The sequence below is a fragment of the Macrobrachium rosenbergii genome, chromosome 39, assembly GCF_040412425.1.
Source record: "Macrobrachium rosenbergii isolate ZJJX-2024 chromosome 39, ASM4041242v1, whole genome shotgun sequence".
In the NCBI taxonomy this organism is placed as follows: domain Eukaryota; kingdom Metazoa; phylum Arthropoda; class Malacostraca; order Decapoda; family Palaemonidae; genus Macrobrachium; species Macrobrachium rosenbergii.
The window spans coordinates 3,297,966-3,325,536 of NC_089779.1; the positions used below are offsets into that span (position 1 = coordinate 3,297,966).

The window sequence follows — 27,571 nt, forward strand, 5'->3', positions numbered from 1 at the left end:
AGACTGTGCGTCTTATCGGCCGAGTTCATCTTCATCTTCCCCAACCCATCCCTCTAACAAGTTAGAAAAGACACATACATGTACGTAGAGCATGCTGGAAGCACTCGTATGTCCTTGTTATTAAGGCTCAGTATTCATATGCAAGATTATTCGTGTTTACAGTAATCATTCAACTGTTCGTATGTTACTGATACACTCGTCGAGCACCAGTCATGTCCACAACTCCACTGCACTGATTTCACTTGTGCAACTAATGAATCTTTTTGTTTTTATTTATTAAGTCAGCACTTATTATTGACATGAGGATTTTTGTCTAATTTTTTATCATCTCTCATTTTTCCATATGTATATATATAGTTTATGGAAATTGGAAAAAAACCAGATTTCAGTAATTTACATAATAAGAACCCCCAGAACCCAGACAGGATGCGAAAAATCCAGATCTAGGTGGAAAAACTCAGCGCTGCATCCCTGAATTATATTACCCATTAAATTCGGGTTTCAGGCATAAACTTTTCCCAAACTGAAAAAGAAATGTCTTCGATTTCTTAAGGTGACTATTTAGTGATGCCACTGAGATATATATATTCTTACCCAATGATTTAATCATATCTTCCGACTGCTCAAATTTTACACACCCACTTTGCTTGATGGCTTCTCCACGTACAATTTCATTGGCAATGGTGCTGCTGTTCTTGAGTTTACTTCTTTTCCCATTTTTTTTAAAGTTAACCATAGAAAATATCCTCTCACAGTCTGCATTAGATACTGGTATGGTTAACAATGCTTTACCAAGTTTGGAGACCAGTGGGTATTTCCTTGTGACATATTTTTGACCAAAAGGATTCAGTGGCAATGGCAGCATTCTGTGAGAGACATTCTGTGCATCATCATTTAGGATTAGTAATGTCCATTCACCATCCAAATTTTGTTCATCTTCCTCACTAACAAATCTAGGAATCTTGGCAATGATATTGGAAACAGACATATTATTCCCACGAATAGTTTCCTCAGTATCAAGGACAGAACAGATATATATCAGAAAGAACTATGTTACAGAGAGGTGAGTGCTGCTGCAAAGTCTGAAATTATGAAAACTGCGTTTGCACGTAAGTTTATGCGAGAATTATGCTAAAAAATAAATTATGTTAGAAAAAATGTTAAATACTTAATCTGAGGCAGAATTATTCTAAAGCATAAAATTATGCTAAACTTGGGAACACTGGCTAATCATAGATAAAATATAGATAAAATAACATTTGATTGGGTAGTATTATTAATATATCAGTGACACAATACATATATATCTCCCAGCAATTAAAATGGATTATAGAAATTGGGATGCAGAAAGATGGAAAAGAGAAAACATGAAAAATCATTATTGAAAATCTATAGGCAATTTATCCATGCTGATTACCAGAGCTAGATTAAACATACTAGATCCAAGTGACATTAAAAGATTAAAGAGGAGGTGTAATTAATGAATTTATTACCCGGGAAACAAAAATATGAAGATTATGCATGGATTCGTGCAGCAGCAATATTAGGAAAATAAAGATGAACTAATAGCCAGCATCTTACTATTCACAGATACATCTAAAGAAGACACTAAAAATATGAAAGAATTAATAAAAAAAATGTTGGCACATCCACTTAAATGATATACTTAAACAAACACAACCAATGAGGAAATATAGCGAGGAAGGGAGCCCTTTCAAGAGGTTACCCTCGCTTACTACTACTACTGCTCCCCCAACAGAGGCGTATCCGATTCCTGCGGTATTCATAATGAAAATATACTGAAAATTTTGTCAACTTACAGTGTTAAGGAAGCTGGACATATACCAAAATAATTGGAAAGCCAGACGAAGCTCACTAAGTTCATTTTAAACGAGTCCAGTTCAGTCTGACCTACGGGTAGGCCCCAGTGCATCACTAACTAGCCTTCGATAAACTCTTAAACCTCATTACATTTGCGTTTCAGTGGTAAAATTTAACACTAAACCGTACCTTAAAGTATTGTTGCACTACGGATAATAATTCTGATGTTTTTGTGCTGTGAATTTGTCAGAGGGTTCGTTTTCCTCGGCGACTTAACCTTGGCCACGCAAAGGGTACCAGGCGCTGACCCTGGGGTATGCCTTGTTCCGACGCGATATACAAACCGTCGGTCCTTTATATTAGGAGTTATATTCAGCGCAGGCTGGAAACGGCCGGTGAACTTTCGGACAAGGTGGTTAGGTAGTTAACTACTGTCTGGGAGGGGGGAGGGGAGGGGGTTACTGCCTGCCCGGATGACGGATGCAAGCATTTCAATTTGCTTTCGGTCGTTTCTCTCGCTCTCTCTGCCCTGACCGCCTTTGAGCGGGTTTTCCCGGTGGGAGCTTTCTTGGTAGTTATCATGAATGTGGATAAATCTCACGAGTCCTCCTTCCCCCAACGTGTGTCCTGGGGTGGGAGGAAAGAAATTTAACACCTTTCACTCTAGCGTGGATATGGACCCGCACGCCCTCTGCCCCACCTCCAGAGGACGTGTTCACGCGCTTCTCCTTGTGCAGAGTTTGTTCCTGTTCTGGTGAGCAGTGGGTGAAGTTTGAGGGGAGGAGACAGTACCGTAGGAAACCCGCCAAGGCGTCGTCCGAGGGTAACACGCCCCCTACGACTCCCGTGGTGGCTGACCCGTCGGGATCGTTTCTCCCTCCCGGCAAGCTTCCCTTCTTGCTGCCTCTCCCTCGGGTGAGGATTCCCCTTCCTCATTCGTTTCGTCGGGTGTGGAAGGCCGCGGGGGAGCGGACGTTCAGGACATCCTCTCTGGGGCCTCTCCTCACTCCAGGGGCGAATTCTGGTGTTTCTAAGTACTAGCTCCACCCGTTTTCACCTTGGAAACTGGTTTTTTCTACACTTTTAGGGCTGCTGGTAATGGAGGTGGTTTGTGTATTGTCGGCCAACTGTTATTTGCCCCTTAACTCTACTCAACAGTAAAGGGGGAATGTGGGAATTTGGGGTTTTGGGTGGGGGAGAACATAGAAATGGAGCGGACATGTTTACGATGTGGAAGCGTCCCCTGGAGGAGGAAAATGCCAGGGAGCTATCTGTCGCTGGGAGGGAGGTAACCTGGGGCAGGGAGGGAGAAAGTTCCTCACGTGCCCCAACAGCGGGGGAAAGTGAGGAGTGGTGTAAGTGGGGGTGGGAGGAGGAATGCGCAAACGCAGAACGCACGGGGAACAAGAGTGGATAGCAACGAAACAGTTGGGGGGGGGACGCAACACTGCCTGGTAACGGGCACGGACAAAGAACGTGACCAACAAAAATAAATTGTTCCGACACGATATACAAACCGTCAGTCCTTTACATAGAATTAATTTCAGCATACGCTGGAAATGGCTGTTAAACTCTTGAGCAATGTGGTTAGGCAGTAACTACTGCCAGGTAGGCAGGAATACCCGATGTAAACATTCCAGTTTGCTTTCGGCCGTCATGCATTGTAGATGTGGTGTTGGATCTCTCCGCCTGACTATCGTTAAGCTCTTATTCTCCTCAGTCAAAATTTAGCTACGGATGAGAAACTTCTTCGGTCTTTCTGTCCCAGGGAACTGTTCCCTGGGTGGTGTGTGACTCTCATTTAGGGTTTCTGTCCCATGCTGCACGCGCCCTTACGAGAGTCGTCGGATAGAGATGTGCCCTCGTAGGACCATCTCTCATCTTGCTGCGGCCTTGGCTTAGAAGATGGAAGAACAGGTGACGGGGATAATAATGCAAACTCATCACTTCAAGCCCAGAAGTCTAGCAGTTGCAACATCCCATATTCAACAAGCTAGAGGTGCAGGATTCCTTCCTCAGCTTTACCAGACCAGGAAGGTATTCCCAGGTGGGAAGAATTACCAGTTGGTTCAGTGCTTTACCCAGACTTCTCCCACCTATGGGTAAATCTCTTATGTTAGGAACAAGTGTTTGTATTTGTGTAGGAACAAATAGCGCATTTTTGAAGTAATTTGTATTTTCGAAATGAATCTTACCTCTCTGTTATGATAGTGTATTCCTGCATCAGGCAGGAGGACAATAGAGTGAAAAGTAAAAAATTAATAGGATCATTTAGTTTGAACCGTCTGTTCACCCATCCCTTTCAGGTGGTTTGAGCGTGTGTGGTTTTCCATTCAGGTCTTTCTTTGTTGTTGGCCTGCGAGGACGCATTGGAGAGTGTGTACACGATTTCATTGATTAGATCATTGTCTGAATTTAGTTTGGGTTTTCTTGTGCTTTATATTTGTCATTATATAGGATATCTTCCAAGGCTTTATTCTTCAGTGTACGATGATCACAACCAAAGTGTTAAATGTAGGAACAACAATCATTAGATCATTGCATTGGTTGGTCAGATGAAATATTGAATATTTATTTAAAGTATAAGCAGATGTGAGACGCAGATAAGAATAAGGAAAGACAGAAAAAGATTCTTCTGACTCTAGGACAGGAAGTAAGGTTAGGAGTAAGCTTCTCATTTTCACAACCTTTCAAATAGCAGCTTTTGCCACTCTCCCTGTTTTCCTAGTAATGCTTCTCCTTCAAAATCTCCTCTCAAACTTCCCCGTATTGTTCAGGATATGAAGTTTGGCAATTAGAAGCGATGTAGCCATATACATAGCAAGTGAGATCATTTCCTCTCTTTTGCAAATTTTTTGGCTGCTTAGATAGAGCAGTTTAAGACTCTATTGGGAAGTCCATTCATGCGTAGGGAACAATTGTGTTCGTTTTAGCTTCCTCAGTCTCTTCGACAAAGAAGGTTGGCGTGATCGCATATCACCCCTTACATTCTTTACCGGACGCCTCAGCATTAGGTACGATAGTGCAAGAGGTTCAGAAGTGGAAACCAGATCTTTGTTGCATCACTCTCAAACAATTAGGCATACACAATCAGGGCAGCAGCTGCTTCTGCAGTTAATGCAAATTTCAAGGTTCCCCCCAGGAAAGTGGGCAAGTCACTGGGACCCTTGAGCCAGCCATATCGGGCTTTCAAGAAGGACAATAAGCATCCTAGAAATCCAGCTCCTGATAATATGATGCATCAAGCCCCCAGTCCCCAGTAGGAGGGAGGTTGAGCCTCTTTTATTCAGTTTAGCAGGATCTGGAGGCAGATCCCTGAGTGGTGGAGGTACTTAGAGGGATACAGCATCCCCTTTCTTTCCCAGCCTCCTTTAGCCAGTTCTCCTCTGGATTTTCCCTCTTATCTTCATGAGAAGTTCCAGATCTTGCAAGAGGAAGTAGACTCTCTTGGGCTGAAAGGAGCTGTGGGAATAGTCTTGGATTGAATGGTATCAGTGGACATGATGGATGCTTACTTCCATATATCAATTCACCCAGATTCAAGGAAATATTTGCAGTTTGTTTTTCAGGGCAAGGTGTACCAGTTTTGGACGATGTGCTTTCATCTGAGCTCAGCTCGTCTAGTTTTTACCAGAGTCCCATCGCATAAACATGTCTTTATTTCCTTTAAAACCTTCTAGAGAAGGTTGTCTTGCAGCTAAGGCAAGTTATAACTATTTTTGCCCCTTATTTTTTGTAAATGTTCAACTTTATCATGAGGTGTTAAGCCCTTAGTCCTATCATTACAGTGGGGACTCTTTCTCCTGAACCAAATATGATAGTAACGGCTTTCCACCTTATCATTAGTTGCTGGGAATCTCACTATTAAATTTTGGGAGCAAGAACGTACACATTGGTGTATAGGAGCGCACCTTCATATATGAGGATAGCAATTATCTTTTTTCCCTGTACGGATCCTCTGACAAGTCTCACTCTGGGGACCTTACACTTTGTTGTGGTTCCAACGTCTGGCAACAGTACTTGCCAGTATGGATCACACAGGCTACACTAACCCACCATCTTCATTCAGTGTGGTAATCGGCTAACTTCAACAGTAGGTAAGATTCATTCCAAATAATGATAATTTTAAGGATAAAATTAACTATTTGGATACTTCCCTACTGTTAAAGTGGAAACCCACCCAGCCTCTCCACACTTTAGTGGGTGGTATGAAGGAATATGACTGAATGTCAACACTCCAGCACCATCCGGTGGGAAACAGGTGAATACAGACATTCCAAACGGCACAAAGATAAAGCTAACTTTAACAGTAAGTAAGGATCCAAATGATTAATTTTATTACGTAAATTACAATTTAATGTGAAATTTTTATTTTTTCTTACTCAATATTTTTTCCAGCATTGATGACCATAGTTTATGTGATGCCAGTCTGCATAATGTTACAGATACAATAACTTTATTCCCGTAATGACCTGTCCATCTATTCAGAGTATAGTACTGTACACAATAACTAAATAAGATATAATAAATTGAAAGTTTGCTTAAATATCGGAAAAGAAGGTCAAGAGGCCACCGCGAACATTACCACCAACATAAAACTAAGCCGTGTTTAATGCATGTCGGTGGGTCTAAAGGATTTGTTATGGTTTTAAGTATATTTGCTTTGCAGATAAGCCTGCTGATGTTTATTGTTATCTTGCTTACTATAGTACTACTAGTAACTTTTGTTGCTAAAAGTCCAAGTATTGTAATATGAGGTGTTCAAAGTTCATTTTATAGGCACTGTATAACTAAAACCACTCTTTGCCAGTGGGCCTAACTTACCATGAGTTAGTCTGCTGGCTGGAAAGTGCAATTACTTGGAATCAAATTATTTGCAAATTTTTGATATTTTGGGTATTCATAACCCATAATCCCTCTGAATTTGGAGGAACTGTATAGAAGTATCCCCTATGGTTAGTTCCGTATGGGGCAGTGGCGTTCCTTGTAGGGGGGCTGTTTGAAATGGCACCCCCCGGGCCCCAAATAGCAAAATTTAACCATTGCTGCTATGACAGGACAAGCTAAATTTTTGAAATTTGCATTTACAAGTGCCTTTATTATGATCCTACAATTGCTCATATTCTAAAAAAAATCCCCCCCCAACCCCCCAGCTGCTTTGGCTTGCTTCACTTGCCTCCCACCCCATAAGAGGGGCCCCAAATGGGATTGTGCCCCCCAGGCCCCAAAATGTCTAGGAATGCCCCTGATATGGGGTTTAGATAGATTTCTACTGGGACCCCAAGATGGCTGGTACTTTTGATGTAGGCCTGTAGCACTATTTGTTAAGAGGACAATGCTCCAAGTATGACACCAAATACCAAAATGCTGTTTTTTTTTTTCTACACATTGAAAATTGTGAAAATCCACTTATTTTTTGTATTTTTTGTTGTGGATATTCTTAGTGGATATTCTTAGCATGATGTTACTTACTGCTGTAATTTGAATTTCCATTTATTTATTTGCTTTTCTTTTTTTCTTTTTGCAGATTATCGCAGTTCAGCAAAATGTTCATCATATTTTGTCAACGAAGAGCACAGACACTGCTGAAGGTTCATCATATTTTGTCAGTGAACAGCACAGGCACCGCTGATGATTCATTTTCATCGTTTCAGACACTTGTGTTTAATAGCTAAAATGGTGGTGGAATATAAATGATTACTGTATATATCGTTCATTGACAATATCATCACATTGTGTTGTTAGGTTACTGATGCTGATACTGACATTCCACAGGGTATATAAAATATGTAATTTTTACTGAAGCAGTTCTGCAGAGTTTTTCATCTTAAAAAGATCTGGCCAGGTATATAATGTTAATTTATAATTTTAAGGAACCAAGGGAAATGCATGCAGTTTTGGGAAAACACAACCATTGAAATTTAGTGTCAGCTCTGCAGTTAACCTACATTATTTCCATTTCTTTGTGGATGACTGTTTTGCATATTTGCTGCTAGACAATTTAGATTAGAGAAAGGCATAAAGATTATTGCTAGGCGTGAAAGAAAATTTGAATACATTCTGTCATTCAAGAGATGCAGATGTCACAAGAGAATGTAATTAGTTTCAATACAATAAGACCTGGTTCTCATTTCATCAGTCATATGATGCATGGACATTTTTTGGTCCATTTAGGAAGTGTCTTTGGGATAGTTGTGAATATTTGAGGCAGACAGATTAGAATGGCCTCAGAACTAAACCTAGAGCATCTTGTGAAAAAGGAAGTTGAAGACCCAGTATCTGTGTTTTTAATCAAACCTGAAAAGGAAAATTTGGACGATTTTCAGTGTGGATCCACAAATAATAGCTGTCTATTTTCAGACCCACACATAACGGTTAAAGTAAGGCCAGATTTAGATCCATCGATCAAGGTTGAGGTAGAACCAATATTGTTTGCGTCTGATGGAAATGATTTGAATGTTTCATGTTTGTCTTTTATGGGTGAGAAAGACCCTTTAAGTTGTGATGATGATTGTGGAGTAGATATCTTGGAAGATGGAGATATAAAGTTGCATACAGCTGCCAAAGATGTTTTCCAGTTGCCCTCTGAATCTGGTAATAAACAGGTTCATCAGAAACGGGGTCATGACAGTAGCAAGAAAATTGAACAAGAAATGGAAAGATTTTCACAGAAAACTAATAAGGACACAAAGCCATTCAGTTGCATTGAGTGTGGAAGCTCCTTTTCTCAACCAGGTAGTCTCAGAAAGCACATGAAAATTCATACAGGAAATAAACCATTCACATGCACTGAATGTGGTAAAAGTTTTTTTAGGAGAACTCATTTGAAATCCCACATGAGAACTCACACAAAGGAGAAACCATTCACTTGTACTCACTGTGGAACTGGTTTTTCCCAAACAGGCAGCCTCAAATTGCACATGAGAACTCACACAGGCGAGAAGCCGTTCACATGCACTGAATGTGGAAAAGGATTTATTAGTAAGGCTCATCTGAATTCGCATCTTGGTGTCCATACAGGAGAGAAGCCATTCGTTTGCACTGAATGTGGAAAGAGCTTTTTAAGGAGGACACATCTGAAATCTCACATGAGGACGCACACAGGGGAGAAGCCGTTCACATGTGCAGAATGTGGAAGTAAGTTTTCTCAATTGGGCAATCTCAAAATGCACATGAGAACTCACACAGGAGAAAAGCCGTACTCTTGCACAGAATGCAGTAGTAGCTTTTCACAGCCAGGGAACCTTAAAAAGCACATGAAAATTCACACTGGAGAGAAGACGTTTACTTACACTGAATGTGGAAACAGTTTTGCCCAACCTGTTCACTTGAAAAATCACATGAGAATTTTGCCGGGAGAGAAACCTTTCACTTGCACCGAGTGCGGGAGCAGTTTTGCTCAACCAGGTTATCTAAAAATGCACATAAGGACACACACTGAAGAGAAGTCATTTATTTGCAGTGAATGTGGAAAGGGATTTATCAGTCAAGCTCATTTGAATTCTCATATGGGAACTCATGTAAAAGAGAAGCCATGCATTTGCACTGAATGTGGAAAAGGATTTATTAACACTTCTCATTTGAAATCTCATATGAGAGCTCATATAGGAGAGAAACCAATTACGTGTCCTGACTGTGGAAAAACATTTTCAAGGAGAAGTCATTTGAAATCTCACATCAGAACTCATACAGGGGAAAAGCCATATACGTGCATTGTGTGTGGAAATAGTTTTTCCCAATCGGGTAGTCTAAAAATGCACATGAGAACTCACACAGGAGAGAAGCCATTCAGCTGCACAGAATGTGGAAAAAGGTTTTTTAGGAGAACTCATTTGAAAAATCACATGAAGCTCCATGTAGGGGCATAATATGGATTTATTACAATAACTTTGAAGTACCCGTGAGAATCCATACAATTTCAGAACCACTCATTTATTTAGTGTGGTGTTTCTGTAAACAAACATTTGACAAAATCCATTTGTATGTAAAGAATTTGGAATTATGTTTATACATTTTATATTTTACAACCTCTTTTTATTTGCCACTAATGGAGGATTAGCCATTCCACACTGACAAGAATACTAGTGGTATTCAGTGATTAAGGGCAGTCATCCCACTTACTTAGTCAGTGTAGCCTGCAATTTTTTCTGATCTAAAAAAAGTTGCAGTTATTGCATTGTAGTTTTAGAACCCAATTTTTCGTGTTCTTCCTGGGTGTGGATATCTGTTGAGTGATTTCTTTATATCTTGTTTTGAATTTTATTGGATTGTGCTAAAGTGGCATGGTGTTTTCTTATCCTCATTCTTTCCTGTTGACTTTGTATAGTCATGCCCTTATGCAGCGCTCTTCTAATTACCGTAGCAATATATAAATTTTTCCAGGTGAACAGAAAAGTTATCCTAGTAACTTATTTTCTTAACCCTTTAGCTGTGAGCGTGCATTCATCACTTTGACGAGAGTAGTGTCATGCTAATCATGTAACTGACTAATTTTCTTTTGTTTTTGTACTTCAGTTCTTTGTTATTTTCATTGCTGTTATAATATTCACAATCTTACTTTGAAGAAAAACTTCTATTACTTGAAAATGCAAATCTTAATTCTTAAAAATAATTTGAAAACACAAGAACATACAAAAACAAAACTGAAAAGTGTAAAGTGAAATAAATTCACTTAAAAATCTTAATTGACATTGACAAATCAATTTAAACAATACTCACAAGAATCAACTCAGTTTGAATAATTCGTCTTCAAACTTCAAAATATATTTTAACCATGGTTAAACTTATAAAATTCACTTTACCTTACACAAGCTTCCACAAGATTACCCCAAATGCAGCTGCCCGAAATTCACAAACTTTTCCTATAGGAAAATACACTATTGTAATGTTTGTATAAATTTCACAATCAACTAGTAGAGTGACCAATATAAATACAATTTATGTAACTGTAAAAAATTCTATTAAATGGATCCGAGAGAATGTGAGAACCTCTCTTTAAATCCACCACGCGGATTTCGGCCTCACAAAGAAAAATTAATTCTGTTTCCAGTCATAAGCTAAACCCCAAAGACTATTCTAAAACGTTTTGGGACCGAGACTCACAGAATATTCTAAAACATTTTGGGACCAAGACCCAAAGAACATTCTGGACTTCCGGTCACATGTGATGCAATCGGAATAGGCTGATGCAATCATCTCAAACACATTCAGGAAACAAAATACATAACCAACACATGGATCTGTCTCAAAGACAAAATATGATCACATGGGTCAAAGTGTCTTAAACTGAATTTTGTCTACATGACTTTTAATAGGAAACTGTAAGCGCCCAGCATCACGATAAAGAAAAAAAATCATATGATCGATATGTTTAATAAACAGATGAAGGAGTGTGAGCCTTCCCTTATCGAAGCAAAACAAAGGCAATCGAGTTGACAACTCCAGAAACACATGTTCTGGCTGACAAAATCTTCTCCTGCTATTGTGCTACTATTAAGAAACATATTATTAAAAACATATGTTTGATTTTACAATCAAACATACAACAAAATAAACTTTGCATTAATTACAGTAAACCCCCGTATTTGCGGTCTCACGATTCGCGGATTTCTCTATGGAACATATATACACATTATTCGCTGAAAATTCGCCCATTCGCGGTGTTTTTAACTGAGAAATATTCACTAATTACTGTATTTTCCTTGTATAAATCTTAATCCCCTTCCCTATCTGTCATATCTGCATTCCACCATCATGTCACTCTCGTTTTTAACCCTTCCCAAATATCTCCTGCATATTTCTTCCGCTGCCTTTTGTATGCCTTCATTCAGTAGTTTCTGTTCATTAATATGTGGTGCTATATCTGCTGTTACTTTCCTCGATATTTGTTTTCGCCTTCTTTATTTGTCATTTTCATGTTTCCATTCTTTTGACTGGTTACATTAGCTGACAGCTGTCTATGTTGCTAATGGGCAAGCCTTGTCCAGCATCACAGTACAAACCCTTCTTTGAAGTCAGAGGTACTTTTCATCATAATGAAGTCAATCTATTTGCCAACTAGGTGTACTCTGGATAAATCGGAATCAAAGCAAGGTTCTTTACAATGAATTAGCTCTAAAAATAAAAATGAAAACAGCTCAGGCTCTAAAGTGATACAGCTCGAGACTTTTAAGGTGAAGCATGTCAAGTCCTTCAATAATGAGTGGCTCTGATCTGTAGCGAACAGTTGGTTGGGCTCCTTAAAAGGGGAAAAGCTTGCCTCTTTGAATCAGAAGCTCATTTGTGTTGATGAAGAACCGCTTAGTTTCTTTGATGGACAGCAGCCCAATCCCTTGGACAGAAAATGGCTTGGTCCTTTTGATGAGAAATGATTTGGCTCATTAGATGCAAAGTCAGTCAGGTCTTCTGATGAGCAGTGGCTCAGGTCCTTTGGTCAGTGGTGCAAATCCTTAGGTTTGGAGTGCTGAAGTGCTCATTCAGCTTAATTGCCTTGGGGTCTATAAGGAATATGATCCTTGGCTTCTTTCAGCTGGCATAATACATGCACCATAGGTAGTGAAGCAGCAACTCTGATTGGGTAACAAAAGAGTTGTTTGGGTCTCTCAGAGCTGGAGTCATGGCAATGGAAGAGTTCGAAGTGAACTCAGTGTTTAGGTATCTCTTTTATATCTCTCCCTCCTGTTATACGCTTTCCACTAACATTTTGACCAGTGGGGCACGGGTGGCAAGTTAAATTAGCCATGAACTTTTTAGAACAATCTGAAAAATAACTATGCAAATATTACAATGTGTTATTTATATATTTAAAAAAATAAGAAAGGTACTGATAAATACGGTTATGATGTAAACAGCAAAGCAACCTGACACTAGCCTAGATACCTGTTTGTTAGTGATAGATGAAATGGCCCCTATCAACCACATACATAAGGCTATCAAATCTAAACTCTTAAGCTTCAAAAAAACATGAAACAAAGATATGACCGTCACTGTGACCTATAAAAATACCTTTCGGTAACCTATGAGGAAAATCGTGTACTCTCAGATCACACTAGCATGAACAAACTTTCTGCATGATCACTAAAAATTATCGTTACTCATGAACTGCAAGAAAACAAATGAAATGACTGAAAGTTATGAGTCTGTTCTTAACAAAAATAGTTTTGGATTCGAACTAAAAAAAAAACCAAAGGTCCTCTAGATGGAGTTTTCTTTTTAAATTCTATTCCTACTTTGAGGCATATTTTTGGAATGGGTTACGGCTTTCATATGCGAAGGTTCGGCGGATCTTGAGGATTAAGAATGACTTAGTCTTGCCGGGCTGGCTAGTCTGTGTCATATCAATATCAGTTAAAATATCTTGAAGGCAGTACAGAACTCTCCATATCAAAGGGGGACTGCTTGATGGCTGAGAACTCTAAACCATCCTTTTCAATCTATGGTACATATCATCTGACAATAAATTAGATACAAAAGATCAAATCTGATATAAATACCTATTAGAAAAAGATTGACTAACTGTAAAAAACCAGTACTACAGTATTCCAGTAAAGGTCTCTCTTAATGATAAATTACAGGGCAATGGAGGATCTGAAGGCTATATAGTACTTTATGTTCTTTTATTTAGTAAAAATCTATACTCCATACAGTATCTGCTAACAGAATTGTCGATTTCTAAACAAAATAAAAAACTTAATTCTAACAGGAAAGAATATTGTCTCTATAATATTCCTATATGTAATTTAAAATCTTTTAGTTTTTATCTGAATTTTGTAATAAGGGTGGGTACTGTTATCAAAATTAGCTTCTTACCTTAAATTTAACTTTAAAAGCTTATAACTACAGTTAACTATTGTGGCACCACTATTCATGAGCAATTCAGTTTTCCAGCAGCCAATAATGAAGTGTATAAAAATTCCCTCATAACAGAATACAAAAGTCCCCGTGATAGGTTTCAGGATACAATCACAACAGGTGTAATTCTAAATGGATTTTGAAAAAAAACACAGTGTAGAGAAAAAAGCAGGCATAAATGTTTTATGAATTACCATTAGACTTAATGCAAGTGTATTAAATGGAATTATCTTAAAAGGAATTTCTCAGTTCATACTCCCTTTACAATAACCAACAATAAATCATTACAAAAATCTTTCAAGTACAATCTATCAATAAAAGCCATTACTCAGTCGATAACATAAAATACACTAACTTACAGCAAATCATCTATTAACTTGAATCTGGGAAGAAGTCTCTAAGTATCTGCTTTTTATTTACTTTCCCCATATTGTTTCTAGGTATCTGTTCAGATACTGATATTACTACAGAAGGAATATAATAATGTGGCATGCAGTCTTTTCCCCAGGCTCTTAACTCCAATGGATCAAGCTTTCCTTCACCTGACCACTGGATTACAGCTGCAATCTGAAAGACAAAACAATCATACTATGAATATATAAAACGTTTCATCCTTCTTTACATCTAATCTTCTCATTAGCATGGAAAATAACTAGTTTGGCCCCAAAAAACTACATTAAAAGAGTAATGTCCCTGTAGACGGCAAATATACCAAAACAAGCAATGTCACATAAATGTCATAAACGTGACTAGCAACTGAAAAAATTAAAGGATATTCACAAACTGCTACTTCTTCTCATTGACATTTATTTGTAGATCATCTTAAAAATAACGAGGCATTAAGGACAACCTCAAAGTTTTCAGGCACTTTTACTTTTCATGACCGTTCCTTTTGTCAACTGTAAGCAGCTTTTCATATCTATAGATGTGTTCCTTCCTTTTTCTTATGCAAAATCATACATTGCTGTTAGGTGTAAACTGTGTGACCAATTGAGTCATATCCAAGATGGAGAAGAGACAAACTGAGGTCTTTTACAACTTTGTGAATACTATATATACTTGAAACCTTACGCTCGTGGCTTTATCATAACCATAGCATAGTTACTTTTATATATTTGACATTACAAGGCACAGTTGCCGCCATGCATTTCGGTACACCTCGGCTAAGGATAAAGAGACAACTGGTAACCCCACAAAGTAGCGGCTAAAGCCGCAATTAGGGCAAGAGCCCACCATGATTTATTTCCCGGATATGACCAGATGTCTAATGGGTATTTCTTGAAAGGGTATAACATGGGATATTTAAAACAGGAACTCTTACATTTTGAAAGTGGTGGGTCTGGATTTTATGAACCATTTTAGATCAAACTGCAACTTACCAAGTTACTCCAAAATATTGGGCTCCAGTGAAAGAAGGGTGTTGTATTTCCTGCCAAGTTTAGTTTAAAATGAATATCTATGCATCAAAATTTTTCTATGGACAAACTGATTTCTTCGATATAATTTGGATTTCAATTAAATACAATATCTAGAGAATAGAGGTCAAACGGTTAGCAGTTTTACAATATGCTCTAAAATTTGGACTACGGAGACATTTCTCCTCATTTTACCACCAAGATAGTGCAAAATACCTTTTAAACCTTACTGATTATTAAAATGAGACATCTAGGCAGTTTTCTGACAAATTTGCTGCCCATAGTACCCATACAGGGAGTGTAACTTATGCCCACTTTAACACAATTAACATTCCCAGTAACACTACCAAAATGATGAACAGTATACAGCCTCTATAACTGCACAGATTCTACCTATGCAGTTATATAGGTACTAATAATAATAATAATAATAATAATAATAATAATAATAATAATAATAATAATAATAATAATAATAATAATAATAATAATAATAGGCATTGATCAAATTCCTATTATTATCATTGTCTGAATAACTGTCAAGATCTTACAATGAATATGTACATTTTTTCCAGGTCATCATACAAAGCAATCCAATGTGACCCAGTTGCAATGCAATAATCATCTTCCAGGCACTGTGTGTTCTGCTGAAGACATACTGCCATTTCCTGAAGTGAAATGGGCAACAGTGAAAGCAGCAGCTGCTAGGCATCAAATCATTCATAAGTCGTCAAAATATTTGATAGTTTAGGATGTTACAACACTTGCTACAGTAGATTTACAGCTGTGCCCCTGGTGCCAGATAAGCCTTCAAGCACCAGCAATGAAGAACATGTGATTCTCAGACGTCAGTTGTCATCTGATATTGTCATCTGATGCTTTTCCAAAAATCTTCATTTTGCAATAATGCTCACAAAAAAAGGTGGAAGAATGGAACAGCCTCATACAAGTTGTTCGTATGACTCAGTAGAAAAGAACATTAAAGAAGCTGCCCAAGTAATCAATGACAGTCTTGTATTGGCAAAAACTGGAAGCACTGGGTTGCATTCTAAAGAAGTAAAGTATTACAATATCTGCAAATGCCAATACAAGCAAATAATGTGGTCTGAACTTCATGGAGTAAGCTGTAGTGCTTTAAAAGACCTATTCATGTACACTGAGTCATCTGTAATAGATAATCACCAACCAGAGTACCCTATATTACTGCATAGACATTACTGTAGGCTCCTTGAAAAAGAATCTAAAATTGATGTAGTGTCTCATAAAGTAAGCAACATGGGTAAAAAAATAAAGAACCACTTTGGTGACAGTTAATTGGGACTTTTCTAATAAGTAAAAAAGTCTAGTTGTTTACTCTAGTGCAAGTAACAAGGCACTGGCCTTGTCAATGGCATCCTGATGCACCACAACCGAAGAATACATCATAACAAGAGCTGCATTAATTCTGAGATTTCATACAGGATTACAGGCCCTTCACAGAAAATTTAAAAGTGGGATTTTGATGCTTTTAAGGGATGAATGGACCTCTCATGAATATGCATCAACTCTAAAAAAAGCACCAGCTATACTTTGGGGTGGAGCATGAATGCTACCTCTACTCAGAAGATAATGGCATGTGAGGAGGACTAAAATCCATGAGTTACAAAGTGGGCATGACAAGGCTGATACATCCCTAATTTTCCATGCAAACTTTATTACTGAAGTTCATCACGAATGCAACCCAGTCACTGTCATCCACAGCATTGATACCTATGTCTTTGTACTACTGGTTTACCATGCCAGATACATTAGTGCAAAAATTGGGATGAGAGCAGGGGTTAACTCAAAGAACACAAGACGAATGATAAATATTACACTAGCTTTCATGCACTGGCTGGATGTGATCACAGATTCATTCATGAGAAAAGCTAAGTGGAAACCTTTAGAGATCATGAGGGGCAATGGCAGGTTTATTGCGGCCATTAGCACGCTTGGAGATTCAGATGTGACAGACACTTGTTTCTGCAATAGTTGAAGAATATGTGTGCTGTATATGGAGTTCACAACTTAATCAAGGACAATGATGCCACACTCCATCTCTTTAGGAAGCTGTATGCACTCAAATAAAGCAAAAAATACACTAGAAAAAATCAAGGCTTCAGATCCCTGCTGGATGCCACCCTGCAGCAACCAAGTATATGAGCAAAAATTGCTAAAAACAAACTTTGCAGCATATGCGAGCCTGTGGAAAAATGCGAGAAATTCCAAACCTGTGACATGGATGCAAAGTTGATGGAGAAAAACTGAAAGTAGCCTGGTACAAAGGACCAAATGTTCCTGCCAACACTGCTTTTAAAGAAATCTTTTTGCAGGACGAATCAGAATGACGAAAATGATGATCAGAAGCGTTGTTCTTTCGATGAAGAGGAGGAGATTGATTATGAATGCTTCTGGATGATGTATGAGTGATCCAAATTAACGCTGGTTTCCACTCAATAAAATTTTGTCAAAATGTGTATATCACTGATATCAGAAAAGCATGAAAGTCTACCTGCTGGGATATGTAAGAATTACATTGTCAGTCTTAAGTTAATGTCAAAATATAAGGGCATCTCGGGCATCAGTCACACTCCCTGCATGACTGCTATGGGCACCAAATTTTTCCAAAACTGCCTAGATGTCTCATTTTTGTAATTCATGAGGCTTAAAAGGTATTTGGCAGCATCGTAGTTGTAAAATGATGAGGAATGTCTCCATTGTCCAAATTTTAGAGCATATCACGAAACCCTACTGTATTTAATTGAAAAAAAATTGATATAAAAGAAATCTGTTTGTCCACAGAAATATTTTGATGTATAGATATCCACCTTGAACTGGAAAGGAAAGGAAATACAACTTTTCTTTTACCAGAGCCAGTTATTTTGCACTAACTTGGGAAGTTCCATTTTGATCCACAAGGGTTCATAAAATCCAGACTCACCAATTACAAAATGCAAGAGTTTCTGTTTTGAATATTCCATGTTATACCCTATAAAGAAATACCCATTACACATCTGGTCATATCCAGGAAATAAATCGAAGTGGGCTCTTGGACTAAATGTATAGCAAATGCAAAGCTTTCGGCAACGTTGTCTGTGAAACAAGTCATTAAACAATCAAAGCTGTTTACCAAATGAGAATGTTGTTAATTGAGTAACTTCCTATGTATATAACGCAGTATGCATTATATACATTTTTTACATTTGGACATGCCCTTATATTATGACCATTAACTTAAAATTGACAATGTAATTCTTACATCTTCCAGTAGGTGGACTTTCATACTTTTCTAATATCAGGTGTGCACCTGAATTACCCCTATTGCTGTCAAAAAACTTTAACTTTCTAGTATCAGTGATATACACATTTTGACCAAATTTTATCGAGTGGAAACCAGCATTAATTTGGATCACTCATACATCATCCAGAAGCATTCATAACCACAGGACACTAAAGTTTGAAACATTATACTCATATAGTTAAGTAATAAAAACCTTTCTATAGTGACATGAATATACTTTTTTTTGCTTCTCTCACTCTCTCTACATTACTTTTTTGGAAAACTGTGCTACTTTCTTTGGTAGAACTATATAGTAGCTCTGTGGGGGCGACTGCCTTCTAACTTAACTTTTCCTACAGTTTTTTGGTTGCTAATTATGAATTAACCCCTGAAGTCCACCCAACAAGGGGTTTCCATACACGGTCTTCACAAGACAGAGCACGGGTACGTCTGTTTCGAACGGTTCATATCCCTTCCGGCAAGTGCAATAACTTGTTAACGTATGGGTACCCAACCCCCCCGGCCAGTACTAAACACGGCAAAGGAACATTCCATTTGGCCGACGACAAACAGATGCACCGCCAGTATCAGAACCCCTAAAAGTGTTAAATGGGAGAAAATAATCCAAGTATTTCTAAGAAACTATCAATTTCCGACGAATTTTAATGTGAAATTCGTGCGAAACACATCAAAATGACCTAGAAAAGTGTATTTCCTTGCCATTTGGCCGTGTTGCCTTTCACTGCAATTTTACCCAATCATTAAATAAGCGGATAAGGCGTGCAGCACCGTTCCGCAAACCCCCAGCTGAAAGATGTTAAAAAAATGGCCTAGGCTAGCAGTGTCTGTAGGTGCATAAGGTTAGCTGTTTTAAGTAGAGAGGCGGGATAACATTTGGTGTGCAGTGTAGTGGGTCAGCCTCATATACGTAGTGCAGCAGGTCAGCCTCACGTTATGTAGAGTAGCAGGTCAACGTCGTGTGTGTGGAGTGGACAACATTTTGTGTGCAGAGTGGCGGGTCAGCCTCACACATGTAGAGTATCGGGACACCGCATACCTGTGTGTTCGTTCCTCCCAAAAACCCCGGTTTCCCAGCAGGGTCCCCTTACCCTTTGTTGTTAATTAGGTTATTCATTTGGCGCAAAAACATCCGTTTCGGGGATTCCTCCTTTGTGTCGGTTCCCCCCACCCAATAACCCTGGGTTCCCAACATCATCCCCCTTACCGTTTGTTTATAGGCTTTTGCATATTTACTTATTGCATGTCTACAGTAATTACAACAAAATATTGTTTCCGTTCATTTTCTAGCGTGAAAAAATCTGCGCAACTGTTGTAAAGTTTTACCGGCCTCTACTTTGTCAAACTCGTAACCCACTTAGCAACACTGTACTTTTTATTGCCTCTTTTTGCTTTAAAAATGTACTTATGGTGGCTCTCGGTAGCTTAAACTGAGACGCTAAATCAGTCACACAAATTTCTCTTTCATACTTTTCAATAATCTCTTTTCAAGTGTTCAGTTCTGGTTCTTACCGTTTTCATTTTCTGAAGCACAGCCGAGTGGGGTATAAAAGACGTCCGAGAACAACGCCAATTAGCGCTGACTGACTGAAACACGAAACACTTTTACAAATGTCGCGTGGTTTATCGGGTCAGATTCTGGTTTTTTGTTCGAGCTCCAAAGAAAAGTTTATTCGAAATTTCGCATCGAAATCTGATTTTGTCGAATTCTGTTACAGTTGAGGACCGGAGTTCTACTGTATATGGCGAAGGACAAAAGGAAATTATTTGAAACCAAATGGAAAAGACTATGCGAATCAGTACTTGGTCCAACCCCATGTCACCACAGTCAAGTCCTCTCCCTGCAGATGGGGGTTATACTATACTATGGTGTTAAATAGTAGTTGGTAATATACAATGTCTTAGACCAATTTAAAATGAAATTTTGTCGTGTGGAAATGAGATTTCGTACGTTTTATTATGGCTAAGTCCCACCTTCGAATAAGGAAAACTACCACTTTTAGTTTGCTATAAGCAATATTAATCAATTATTTTGAGCACTTTAGTGAACAATTTATAGGGTTACATAAGGAAGAATAAAATGTATCATAGCACCTGACCAATAGAAAGGTCATTTAAAATATAACAATGAATTTAACATTTGATAATGGTCATAGCAATAAAATTGAAAATAATTTACCAGAAATTCTAATTTTATAAGAGCAAGTTGGTAATGTGCAAGGCCATCATTATAAAGTAATCTCATTTTGGAAACAAGCATTTAATCAAACTTTATTATTATTATTATTATTTGGCAGCAGACCCTCTTTTAAACAGGTTCTATTGAATATTATTGCTGCTTCAGCTGCATTTATTTTGTAGAAGACTTTTTCTATTTTCCTTACTGCGGACTTCTCTTCAGTGGAGGTGCGTGCTAACAGCTCGCCAATATTTGTCATTTCATGGGGGAAAATTCAAAATCTGGATTCTGCTTCTTTATATATTCTATACAGTTAGTTCTATACAACTGTTGCCGTGACGTTTCGACTCGACAGACTTCTGTCATTCTCCAGCGGGAGCTAGTAGAGAACTGGCAGATTGCATAGGTCCTTCTGAATTTATACACGGGCTTCAGTGGGGGGTCATGGACAACGAATTCTGATTGGTTGCAGTTGGGGAATTTCAAGCCAAATTTCTGCAGCGAAGCTCGATCCTGACAGATCTTCGCAACCTGGGAATATCATTCATTCCAGCGTTCCCATTGGCCTGCCGTTGCGTGTTGTCATGCCGACTGACATCATCGGTAGTTTGGCTGCTGTTGGGCGGAGGATGAATGATGTCATTATCTACTCTTTCTGTCGTAGTAGGGGATTGTCTTGAAGGCGCCTCGCTCATCAGGGGGCATCTCCATTCTCAGGGTTGTCATTTTCAGGTATTCGTTGGATTTGGTGGGTGTTCTGCATTACTCTTCTTAAATTCGTGGGTAGGGCGATGCCTCCTGCGTCGTATTCATTGTTGGTTTCTCTCGGCAATGAGGGCGCCTCTAGCAGGCGCAGGCGTCAAGGTTGGCGGCTCTCCCAATTATACTTATATTTTGTATAATACTGTCGGGGAGATGGAAATATTGTGGGTAGCACAGGCGTGGTTCATGATGGCACCCTCCTGGACTTGGCAGGGAGATCCTTTTGACAGGCGCATCGTGGTCATTCCAATATAAGCGCCCTCAGAATGGAGACGCCCCTGATGTTGCCAACAGCTTCATGTTTACTTTACACCATGGCATTAGACACTACTTTGTGGAGCTGCTAGTTGCCTCCTTATCCTTACCTCACCGTGACGTGTACCATAATACCTGTTGGCAACTGCGCATATAGCTTTCATGCCAAACAATTCCATGAAATTTCTTTCCCAACAGAAAAAAAAAATATATTTTCCATACCTTCTGTCCCCATGTAATGTCTGGGATCCCAACAACAGCCACATCTTCTATGTTGGGATGAGAGAGGAGATGACGTTCAACATCCAGAGCTGAAATCTTGAAACCTCCACTCTTTATGATATCTACACTTGTACGCCCAAGAATTTTATAGGAATCATTAATATACTGTGCTGTGTCACCTGCAAATATGGAAAAGTTGCCTTTCTGAATCATACTATACTGTTAAAAATATACAATTTTTTAAAGAACAAAATTAATTTTTTACTATAAACCCATCACTTTACAACTGCCCTCAGGTGTGTCAGCTCCCTCTCCTGACACTTATAAAAGAGAAGACTGCTTGCTCTCCACACTTTCAGTCTCTTTAGTTCTTCAAGTGTTATTTGACCATGTGCAAGATCTGCAGGGTTGGGAAGAATGCATATCACGTTTTAAAGTGATGGATTTGCACCGAAATTACTAGTTTTATTTGAAGAAATTTGTAGTGTCAGTCAAAGGCTTGGATTCTACTACCCAAGCTCTATTGAGCACAAACACAAGTTGATCTACAATACACAAAACCATTTAGCACTATTGCAAAATAAATAAAACTGACTAGTTCCAAAATAAAGAGCAAGACATTGCAATTTGTAAAAATACAAAGTAGTAATATACATACACTTCTTATGTACGGCCTGATTCACAAATAAAAGGAAGGAGTCTTACATATTGAGTGGACGATCCTGCTAATCCATGTTGTACACAGACCTTGAGTACGATAACAAACAAATGACAAAAATATGAAAGTATAAATAACAACTGTATGAAAATCTCGCTACACATTACAACATTCTTCCCCTCTAGATAAAACAAGACCACCACTACCAAAAGAAGGCTATGTTGTTGATAGTGTACAGTACCATATTAATCTGACAACGGAGCTTTAAAACAAAATGCGATTATTGTACAATATAGTCGTCAATTTGAACATAAAACCCATGATTAATCAATCCCAACTACATTAGTTTGGAGCCTTTGGTACACAAGTTGATCTCCGTACTGCAGGAAGACTTACAACCTCCCTCTCCTCAGCTTCTGAGTGAGATGCTGTGTCCTCTGCCTCCTATGCTGGCTGGAAAAAGGGTTTCTGGTCTTCAGTGTAGTGGTTATGGTGGGGTAGTTGTCCACTTGGCATAACAGGCAAATGCCCCCATTGCTCTCTTCAAGGATCCCAGATTTGAAGGAGGTGGAAGTGAGCAGAGTCTCTGTGGGTCTGGGTTGATTACACCATTTCCCACACCCTGTCCAAGAGTGTTGATGCAGTGGACAGAATTGACAGTCTTGGAATCATTAAGGGTTAAGCGTCTTTTACTGATGACCCCAAGAAAATGTTGTACATATGTTCCTTTTGATTATGTCCAGCAATGGTGATGTTGTCAGGGCAAGGAAAGACACCCTGTAGGTTTTCCTCTTTAACCAACTTGTCCATGACTTGCTGAAATTCTGTAACACCATTTGTCACTCCAAATGGAATCCTAAAAAACTGATACAGATGTCCAATGGCTTCAAAAGCTATGCGCTTAGTGATAAGCACTTTTCAAGTCATAGCTAGAGAGAGATCATTCACTATGGTGTCAACTCTGTATACTGATTTACTGCTTGGGAATGATCAAGACACATCCTCTTCTTATGCCAGTCCAAGGGGTCCTTCATTACCACGACCTATGCCCTTCACGGAGATAGGCTAGTTTCAATTACGTTTTTAGCAAACAGATGGTTTGTTTCTTCTCTAGTGATTCCTTGTCATCTCTACTGAACTGTCTTGATTTGGTTGCAATGGGTTTAAATTTAGGTGACTGATTTGGGAAAAAGAGATGGCTCTTGCACTGCTGCTGCTGCTAAGGTACAATATGAGTCAGTACCAGGTAGGCTGAGTGGAAGCCTGAGTCCACTATACTTAATGATTACACTCTGATGCTGTTTTTGGAAGTCCTGGCCAAATAATACTCCAGAACACAGATCCTTCATTTATCAAAGATGTGTGGATGGATAAGTCTGTCCATTGAGATGAATACTCAAGTCTACAATGACATAAAGTTGAGAAAATTTGTGTAATGACATTGGCACTGAAGGGACGCCCTTACCTGATTAATGCACCTGCAGCTTTAATTCCAACGCAGCAACCTCATCTATGTAACTGTTTTCACTGCAAGTATCAACAAGTGCACTTCTGTCCACTGACACTCAGACTATGGTAAATTCATTAAGAAATAAGGTATTATCAAATAGTGTACTTCATTACACGTGGGGCTAAGCAAATGACAATGAAATAACGCAGGCCAGTAACTGGCAAAGGCCCTTAGCTATGACAGCAAAGGAAATATACAGTTTCATGGTAATATGGGGTAATCTTTAGGAATGCATAAAATTGGAATTATAAAGAAAATCTCTCATTAATTACTATGAAAAGGTAGTGATTCATCATAGTGCACAAAAAGGATCATCACCTGAACTCACACAAGCAAAACTTCAAAGGAAGTAAGGCATGTGAGAGTGGAGAGGGATATCTCCTATTCCCCTCAAAAAGTCAGCCATTGTTTGGTCACCAAAACAAAGGGTTCTAGTAAGGCAATATTTTGAATTCTATATAAGCAGTATATACTTAACCTACCAGTTCGGAACCATCCATCGTGAGTAAATTCTTTGGCAGTTGCCTGGGGCTTTTTCCAATACTCCTTGAAAACATTAGGCCCTCTGACAAGCAGCTCTCCAACCTGCAATTACAGAATGTGATCATTATAAAAAAATTCTATGCATGATATTGTACTGACTCAAGGAAGGATGTCTTTTTATATTATTTTAAATTATAAAAAAAAAGCAGTGCTATACATCTTTTTGGAGACTTCTAATAAGACCTGCATAATAATTGAATAACTTAATAGTATAATATAACCAGGTACCATCATGGGAAGAAGTGCTATTTATGTTTCAAAACTTTTTATTAGAAGAATTTAAAAAACTAATAAAGCACTATGATGTGTACAATCTGCACAGATGATTAGAAAGTTTACCGACATTCACCTTTTAAAACCAAAACGGTCATCTTTTTTTTCTGCTCCCTCCAGATTAATACTTAAAATACGTCACCAATAAGAGAATTGAGGCAAATGAATGGGATATTTCTTATTATTTAGAGATTATAAAAAGACCCCTACAATTATATAATTATATATATATATTGATGTTTTACCAGACGTTACTTGATGTAACAATCAGTAAAGGCCTCTGTATGGCAGCTTACAATGGATAAGCCCCAGGACAGTGAACTTTTGAACTGTCGAAAATCAGGATTACATCTTTCTTCAATTTATGGATAACACCATAAAATAAAGCATTGGGAAGAACATATATAGGTCCTGGTAATTAACATAAAAACCCGAAAGTGTGAGGGAATACCTGAAACATGACAATGACTCATGATGTACGTCACGTGTCATTCACGTCCCTAGATGCCCTGCATTATCTGCCTCCCCCAGTATTTGTCCATTATCGGCTGAGTCAACATCCTAAGCTTTGTGCTTTGCTCTCTGACTGATTCTTTTTCTTGGTCTACATGCCTCTGTTCTTTGTCTTGTGACAATGTTGTATGAATTTAGTACAACATGTAAGGGGTCAGTTGTTGTATAGTGACTGCAAACACTGTGCCTCATGAACTTGAAGCTACAAGTGTTAGATTCAAGGTACACCACCACTATACAACACAGCATTTTACACTGCAGTACGCAATAACACTCCCTAATCAAGGTACAGTTGGAATGAATCTTTATAAAGATAAATTCTGGTTGTACACGTGAGAGATTAACTTCTTGATAGGGTTTCTTTTGCTTCGGTAATGAATAATGTCCCTAAACTGAATTGTTAGGGCTTTTGATATGCTACGAAGAGGACTTAGTATGTGATCTTGCCTCGCTGCTTAGGATGCTTTGTATGAGTGAACTGCTGCCGTTTCCCAGTCGGGTGATCAGACTGGACATTGTTAGCCTCACAATGATTTTTAAATTACCTAGGCGGTTTTCTATGAACATCTGTGTCGTGAAAAAATTGGATCCGTTTTTTCTCGACAATCCTTCACAACGTTCAGGATAAGCGAGGGCGAGTGGTAAGCAGGCGGCAGAGTCCGTGGTTCTCATTTTTCTGTAAATATGTTCGAGCGTTATTTGTGTCCGGCAAATTGCCTGTATTAGCTGTATCATGAATATAGGAGGGGCTATTTAAATGATTCAAATACATTCTTTGATAAAATGACCTATTTATAAATTTTGAAAGGGAACCGAGGTGACAAGACATGCAGAGGGGCGATATGCGTCTTTCTCGAGGCCATATCGTTGAGGTAAGCTGAGTACTCTCCATGTTGTCACTTCCCCTGCCAAGTTGTTCATTTTGTAGTCAAGAGCCAGTTCATATAGTTTACTAAATTAATCCCTTTACATTTTTGCCATCCGACCCTTGATATAGTTGATATTCAGTTAAAGTATAGGCTGATTATTTCGAAGTAAGTTTTGGATAGAAATGTAACTTCCAGAAGCCGATTTTTTTGAGTTTTGTATAACTTTTTCAGAGTTGTGTCTTGTACCCGCATGGTTCTTGTGCGTTAGTTTAATGTATGTTAAATTTAAATAGTCTATTTTTTTAAATAAAATTGTAAAACCCTGCCTGATCTTGATGGACCTTTGCTTTGATGTTTGCTGATAGTACCCTACAGGCCTGATCATCCTAGTCCCATACCATCCGGGACTTAGAACCCTTCCAGTTGTGGGGGAAAATTCGTGACAATCTGCATGGAGGAGTGATAGCAAGGAGTGTTTGTCAGGCGTCTCAGAATGTCATTGAGAACAACAGTGATAAGTCTCATGGTCTCTCGGGTATAGTTTGTCCAAAGGGAACACCCATATACATGCATACTGTAGCAGTACGAGCGGAAGAGCAGCATTTTCGTGTCTTGGTGACAGAAGGCAAACCTCTCAATCATGTTGCCAGTTGCACATAGTTTATGACGCCTCTGTTCTATGTATGCAGTATCTTTTAGATTGTCTGTGATATTGTGGCCCAGATACAGAAATTCGTGCATGAATTCCAGACGACGATTTCCGAGGAAAATTTGTGGTTCTGCAATATGCTCGAGCGATCTTGGGAGCAGTGACATACACTGGGTCTTGGTTTTGTTGTATAGGATATAAAATTCCTCTACATATTGGCGGCAAGTGTTGATTAGTCGCTGGAGACCTTGCACTGATGGGGAAATCAGAACTATAGGTTGTTTATTGTTGTTTTATATTGCATCTGATTGGGAGTGAGTTCAGTTTGATATTCAGGGTATCTGTGTACGTGTTAAACGGGTATGGAGAGAGAATGGCCCCCTTCCTGGAGCCCGTTCAGGGAGCCAAAGGTGTACGACAATACATTACCCCATATGACACACAAATGCTGTGTGGAGAACCAACAACATAAAATGCCAATTAAATATAGAGGTGTGCTTCGTTTGTGCAGCTTCAGGAAGAGCTTCAGGTAGTTTACTCTATCAAATGTTTTTCTCACATCTACAAAACATAGGAAAACAGGAGAGGCTGATGATAGGTAGTTCAGCCATTCTTTCAGGATATAGATGCAGGTGTTGGTTGAGTGGTTTGCTTTAAAGCCAAACTGGTTGTCAGTAGTGAGTAGAAAGGGGAGAAATCTCACTAGAAGAATGGACTTGAGTATCTTCGACACAAT

General features: G+C 38.7%; 2 protein-coding genes across 7 annotated transcripts in view; one reads left to right on the plus strand and one right to left on the minus strand.

Moving 5' to 3' along the window:
* Positions 1–1,720: 1,720 nt before the first annotated feature.
* Positions 1,721–10,102, plus strand: LOC136825659 (gastrula zinc finger protein XlCGF57.1-like). Of its 3 annotated transcripts, none has more exons than XM_067082343.1 (2): positions 1,721–1,917; positions 7,349–10,102. In XM_067082343.1, exon 2 carries the CDS (start codon positions 8,043–8,045, stop codon positions 9,687–9,689), a length of 1,647 nt encoding a protein of 548 aa, XP_066938444.1. In that variant the 5' UTR covers positions 1,721–1,917; positions 7,349–8,042; the 3' UTR covers positions 9,690–10,102. The 3 variants fall into 3 exon arrangements, with proteins under 3 accessions (XP_066938444.1, XP_066938447.1, XP_066938446.1); XM_067082346.1 differs by having other exon boundaries at positions 1,755–1,779; XM_067082345.1 differs by having other exon boundaries at positions 1,868–1,986.
* Positions 10,103–13,421: 3,319 nt separating this feature from the next.
* The window catches only part of Acsf3 (Acyl-CoA synthetase family member 3), a 56,245-nt gene continuing 42,095 nt past the window's right edge, over positions 13,422–27,571 (minus strand). For all 4 annotated transcript variants that reach the window (XM_067082339.1, XM_067082340.1, XM_067082341.1 and 1 more), the window contains exons 10-12: positions 24,471–24,573; positions 21,821–21,999; positions 13,422–14,238 (exon numbers count right to left, since the gene is read on the minus strand). In XM_067082339.1, the coding sequence (XP_066938440.1) occupies positions 14,044–14,238; positions 21,821–21,999; positions 24,471–24,573 (477 nt within the window). In that variant the 3' untranslated portion in view covers positions 13,422–14,043. The remainder of the gene's footprint in view (positions 14,239–21,820; positions 22,000–24,470; positions 24,574–27,571) is intronic.

Coding starts and splice junctions, on each gene's coding strand:
- LOC136825659 (XM_067082343.1), top strand. CDS start 8,043: ATGGCCTCAGAACTAAACCTAGAGCATCTTGTGAAAAAGGAAGTTGAA.